Source organism: Lupinus angustifolius, chromosome LG15 (assembly GCF_001865875.1).
Source record: "Lupinus angustifolius cultivar Tanjil chromosome LG15, LupAngTanjil_v1.0, whole genome shotgun sequence".
Classification (NCBI taxonomy): Eukaryota; Viridiplantae; Streptophyta; class Magnoliopsida; order Fabales; family Fabaceae; genus Lupinus; species Lupinus angustifolius.
In genome coordinates, this window is record NC_032023.1 from 10,818,448 (window position 1) to 10,824,553 (window position 6,106).

The 6,106-nt window shown below is 33.4% G+C and overlaps 1 protein-coding gene across 1 annotated transcript; it reads right to left on the bottom strand.

Annotated features, from left to right (window-relative positions):
• On the bottom strand, positions 3,825 to 5,416 carry LOC109327579 (RING-H2 finger protein ATL11-like). Its single transcript, XM_019560760.1, has one exon. It carries the CDS (start codon positions 5,156 to 5,158, stop codon positions 3,998 to 4,000), a length of 1,161 nt encoding a protein of 386 aa, XP_019416305.1. The 5' UTR covers positions 5,159 to 5,416; the 3' UTR covers positions 3,825 to 3,997.

Below are 6,106 nucleotides of genomic sequence, written 5' to 3' on the forward strand. Positions count from 1 at the left end.
TTTATCTAATGCAATGAGTTGATTAATAATTTGAGTAAATCGTTTTTGTAAATAAAAAATAGACTCATGTGGAAACATGCGAAACAATTCATACTCATGCATCAATGTATTCAATCTAGAACGTTTGACCTCACTAGTGCCTCCGTGGATCACTTGTAAAGTATCTCACATTTTCTTGCCACTATCACACTGAGAAACTCTAAAGAACTCATCGTATGAGAGTGTGGAGGTTATAATGTTTTTCGCTTTCAAATCGAATTACACTTTTCTCTTTTCCTCGTTGGTCAAGATGTTGGAGAAATTCCTTCTCCATCCGAAATCCATAGAGTGAATGCGGAAGTCCTTATGACCATGGCTTTGTTCCCACAACCGAATGTGTATGCCCATACATACACCCAAATGGAACATCCATGGTCCAGACCGAAGAAACCCCAAATGAGTTCATGGTGAAGAAGAAGAACATACCTTGTTGAGCCATTTCCGGGATCTCGAAGGTATGAAGGTGCGATGATCTTCCAGATGATAGAGCGCCTTACGGTTTTCCTTTAGTTCTCTCTAGAGGGGAATGAGAGAATACCTTAGTTTCTGAAAAGTGTTGTGTTGAGGTTAGTTGGAGGATGCTTATCCTTATGCCTTATAAGCCCTTATGGATGAGTGGATAGTGTTATCCTATCCTGGATAACACTATTCTCATCCTACCTTATTCTCCTCCACCTTTACACTTGAAAACCTGTTGCTCTACAAATGGGGACCATAACCCATAAAAGTAACCCCGTAGTGGTTACTACTTTAGTTGCAATAATTCTGATTCAGTCCCTTCATCAAATCAGAAATTGCCTGAAGGTATCTACACTTATTATTATTTCATGACACATATGCCCTTAGCCACCAAATTAATTACTTAAGATCATTTTATATTTTGGCTAATTACATAATGGCCATAACACAATTATAGAATTATATTTGTGACCCATAAATTGTCAGAAATTCCAACAATAGAAAGCCAAGATGCATGAAAAGGGAAAGACAAACATGATCAGGTACTTTTGCAAAAAAATTAACATCAACATGACACAATTTTTTTTAAGGCATGGGACAATATTTTTAATGACAAAGGTAGATGCTATAGATTTATTTAGGGCTGTAAGAAATAGAGTACAACATTATTTGAAAACAATTTATTTATTGATAAGCATACTCATGCAGAAAAGCTTGAGTGCTCACATCTTTGTCTACACGTGTTTGAGACTATTGTTAAAATAGTTATTTTTTTTGTTAAGTGAAAATTTTATTAAAAAGAACAAAAATTACAAATAGGAAAAAATAAATATACAATTCTCGAAAATGAGATGATAAAAATATTACATGGTTCAAAAGAGATCCACTAAAATCCAATCTAACAAAACAACAATAATAATAGCACTCCAAGTATAAAATTGAATTAGAGATCTACTAAAACCAAAATATAATTGCACCTTTATATTTACCTTTAATCCAAAATGATGATTTTTGTTTACCTTTGTGTTAACTTATGTGAAGGGTATGGAGTTAAACTAAGGCGATTTGCAAATTCGTTAATTAATTGTAATGATATCATTCATCATATCATACTTAGTGACTTAAATCTATGAAAACAATCAACACGTATTTATACATGTTAATCTCTGAGGCAAGTGTACATTAGAAAAATAAGATAATTAGTTCTCCAATCCATAATTTTCCACTACAATTTACTCTTTTAAATTCATTATTGTCATGTTAGGATAAAGTATTAACCCCTACAAGAATTTAAAGTGAGATTAACTATTGTCTAGTAAAAACACACCATTTGTGCAAGAGTGGGCCAATCATAAGATCGCTAAAACAATGGCTTTAGATCTCAAATATGGTCCGTTCGTAAATAATAGACTTCAAACTATTTGTATTAATAATGTTATTGTTTTAAGACTAGTTGACTACATATTTTTCTTATAACATAATAATTATAAGACTATTTAAGTAGGGTAAATAGATTTTTTGTAATCTAAGACTTTATTATCTCATGAATCCTATTTTTTCCTATAAAAAATACAATGGAGAAACTTTAATAATTATTGATGAATTGATTGTAATTAAAATTGGTGATTCGCTTTGTCTAAATGCATGACATCTTCAAAAGGGCGGTTTACTGTATTATACTATAGTGAAATTTGAGAATAGTATATATATATGTAGCCCCATCTTTATAAGGGAATAGGTTATTTCTATGACATTAAGTATTTGGATGTGTCTTAATGTAATAATAAAGTTGTTTGTCTTATAATTTACAAGTAAAAAATTCTATGAATAAATTCTTCAGTTACAAGGATATGATAGTATGTACTTATCATCCTCAAAACCTATTAAATAGAAATCCCATACATTAGGCTATCAAATTTATTAAATAAAACTAATTAAAATAATTTAATTAATAAATTTTGACACAAAAAGGAGAATATAAAATTCTAAGTAATAAACAAATTTTAAATTTCTTTTTGTATTATGTACATATACCGAAGGTTCATCCTATTAGGAAGTAAGTACAGCTGGCTCACCTCATTCTTTTAATTAGTTTTGAAATGATACATTAATATTATATCAGAATGAAATAATAACTTATTTTATGTTGTTATTGACTAAAATATATCACTTCGTCATCGATCAAATGTAAGTCTTTCGCCTCATATAATATATTTTTATAAATGAGACATGTTGGAAGTAATTCTCACATCTCCTCCCTCATTTTACTAGGCACTATTCAAATAGTTATTGGATTATTTCCTTTATTGCTTATTGATTTTGAAATATCCCATTAATACATCGACCAAAACCTTCCCAATTTATCTCTCTCTTCAAAATTGACTTTATTTTACCATGTTCACAAGAGGGAGGTCGATCAATTATGTTCCATCAACTTGTGAATCTCTTGTAGTAGCCACAAGTTTCAATGAATGTTATACTCACTTTTAGAAATCTCCATTTTCCAAGTGAATCCATCATAACAAGTCCTTTAGACTTCAGATGTTGTTATTATTGAGTTGAGAACCCAACTCAAAGGGTAGTACTATCTAAGGGGCAACTCCAATGCCCTTATCATGAGGCTCAATTAAAAGCCGAACATGTGGGATATGAGCTTAAAGATTGTCTTAGGGTGACTTCGGGTCATCTAATTTGGGATTTTGCTTAAACTTGAAGAACAAGATAGCACCATGATACTCCCTACACTCGAGTTGTTAGATAATGAACTCTCATATAAATAGGGTGCAGCAGACACATGATTTGGGAGGACTCTAGTAATGGTTTTGATGAAGAGTTAGATGATGTATATGCCTTGTCTCGTCTTATGAAGACTCTTTCTGCATCTAGTATAGGTAAAACATACTCATTTCCGTTAGACCTAATTAACTCATGGAAATTATACAAGCCATGACACTAAAACACTAGAAAACCTTCATGTCATTGACACACAAAGTAAATACATCATTACGTATGGAGATCACTTGTCTTCAATTGTATCCCATTTTATGTCACAAGTCAATCATATATTAACACGTGGATAAAATAAAAATTTAAAAGCAAAAGGTAATAAGATGAAGCAATCTTATTGTTTTAAGACATGAAATGAAATATTATTTGAGACATGTGATATGTTTGGACTTGTGATCTCCATCTCCCTCTCTGCAACACTTGGCAACCAAAATTCTTCTAAAACTGCAAATGGATATCTTAAAAAGAATTAAAAAGGGATTTTAAAAAAGAATTAAAAAGGAAAAATACACAACTGTATGAAACCTTTTATCGTAAAAATAACAATACCCTGTGTGAAATGAAAGCAAAACAATTATCTCGCCATATTTTTATACTATCCACTCATTCACTGATTAACTAAAACATAATCTAATAAATTGTACAAAATAAGAATAAAATGTATAAAAGCAATTATCTCACCACCTCTATCCACCTAACTTAAAAGCCAAGTTCACATATCATTTTCCTTTCCAGAAAATAGCCGGTCCGATGATCGTTCTCCCACGTCATCTTTATTAAACTCAGTAACCTTCTTTGATATGTTGGAACCCGCTCTACTCATCCAACGAAACATTCTCCGATCCGACTGGTCCAACCGCTCGAGATTGTTCCTCCCACAGCCACTGCCAACACTTCGTGTCCTATAACCCCTCCTCTCACTACTCTCGGGTGTGAAAGCTACGCCTAAACTCTTCGTGCGGCTAAGCGTTGACGTCACCAATTGATTCCTCACCTCCTCCGGCAACCTCAACGTGAACCTCTCCAAATTCTCACCGCGTTGAACCAGCGAGTGAGAGCGTGGAAGCAAATTCGTGAATCTAAACCCAGTTGACCTTGATCTACGTGGACGGTTCTGATTAACCGAATTGTTATTACTCAACTTCGGAGACTCCTTCATCACTGTACCTTGTCTTCCACTGAATTCATCAACGTGGACCGGGTCCGGTTCCGGGTCGGTTTGATCCGGAAGTTGAATCGTCATAAAGGGAACAACTTCGCTTGGTGTGGAAACAAGGTTGGCGCGACAAACAGGGCATGTGGAGTGATTAACTAACCAAGCATCGATGCATTCAGCGTGAAACACGTGGTTACAAACTGGGATCAAACGCAGTTTTTCATCGTCTTGAAACTCGTTTAAGCACACGGCGCATTCTAGCGTGGCCATTCCTATCTTGAGGCTCTTCACGGTGGAGTATATGAAGGTTGGGAAGGTTTCAATTATCTCCCGGTCTAGGCCACGTGGCCGGTGGTTACTTCCGATAATTGGGATCGAAAGGTCGTGTCTTCCTCTCATTCTTCGCTCTGTGCACTGGCGAGTGTAGACAGAAACGAAACCCAATAGTACGAACACAACGACCAGGATCACGAGGGCCATGACCATAGATTTATTGAACTGGACATTGGAAATAGTATTGTCAGGTGGAGGAGGTGTCAGTGTGTTTGGTAACTGTGCGGTTGCCGGCGGTGGAAACTGTATAAGAATAAAAAGTAGTAATAGTAGAGGAAGAACATGATGAAGATTGAAGTGGAGGTTGAGTGGTAGTGTGGTAATGGAAGGAATGGGAGAAGAGTCTGTGTGAGTGGACATAGCTGAAGATTTGAATTGGATCATATCAGAGTTCAGGTGGGTTTGTTTGCTGTGTAAACAAGCAAAGAATTTTGGTGGTTCTATCGTTGATGATTAAGAGTAGGTGGCCACTGATTGCTCTCATGTTCTTTTTTCATAATATTAATGATGATTTGGTTGTTAAGTGAAGCAAGGTATGAGCAAAAGATATGCACAAACAATTACATAAGGCACCACACTTCGGCGCTTTTTTTTAATGGGGTGGCCGTGGGGACAACTTGTGAATTAAGAGAGAGAAAAACGGTGACAGATGGAGTTCTTAAATTCTTATTCACTTGTTTGAATAGGTTTATAACTTTATATGATTTTTTCTCCTCTTTAGATCTAAATAAGTAAATATCATATATTTATTTAGATTAATAATAATCTATATATAAAATAGTGAATCATATTCTTACTCATATTTTCTTATATAACTAACAAGATGTCGTTTTAGTGGTATAAGACTTCACTAAATTTCAATATAATAATGATTTAATTTATTTAAGTGACATTTATTTGAATGAGCAACCACGAACTTCGAAATAAATAGTTCATTGCATATAAATTGGAGATACACTACGAAAAAAAATATTCACATTTAAAAATATGTATAGATATCCAAAACATTCTCTTAGTTTTCACTTAATATATAAATCACTAATGTATTTAACAATTGTATTTAACTTTTCAATAGTTTGTCATTGAAATATTTACTAAAAAAAGAATGATTGAATTTGGGATAAAAATGTTTGATACTTATGGTATAGAATTTTCACACTGTTCTAAAACCATTTGTTATTTATCTATATTGTTTTTATTAGAGTCAATAAATATTAATATAAATAATAGATGATATAAGATATTATAAAAAATTTGAAAAAACTTTTATATTATTAGTAAAAATTTAAGAGATTGTAACTTTGCCAACAGCACAAGGCAACTTGTTTCCTT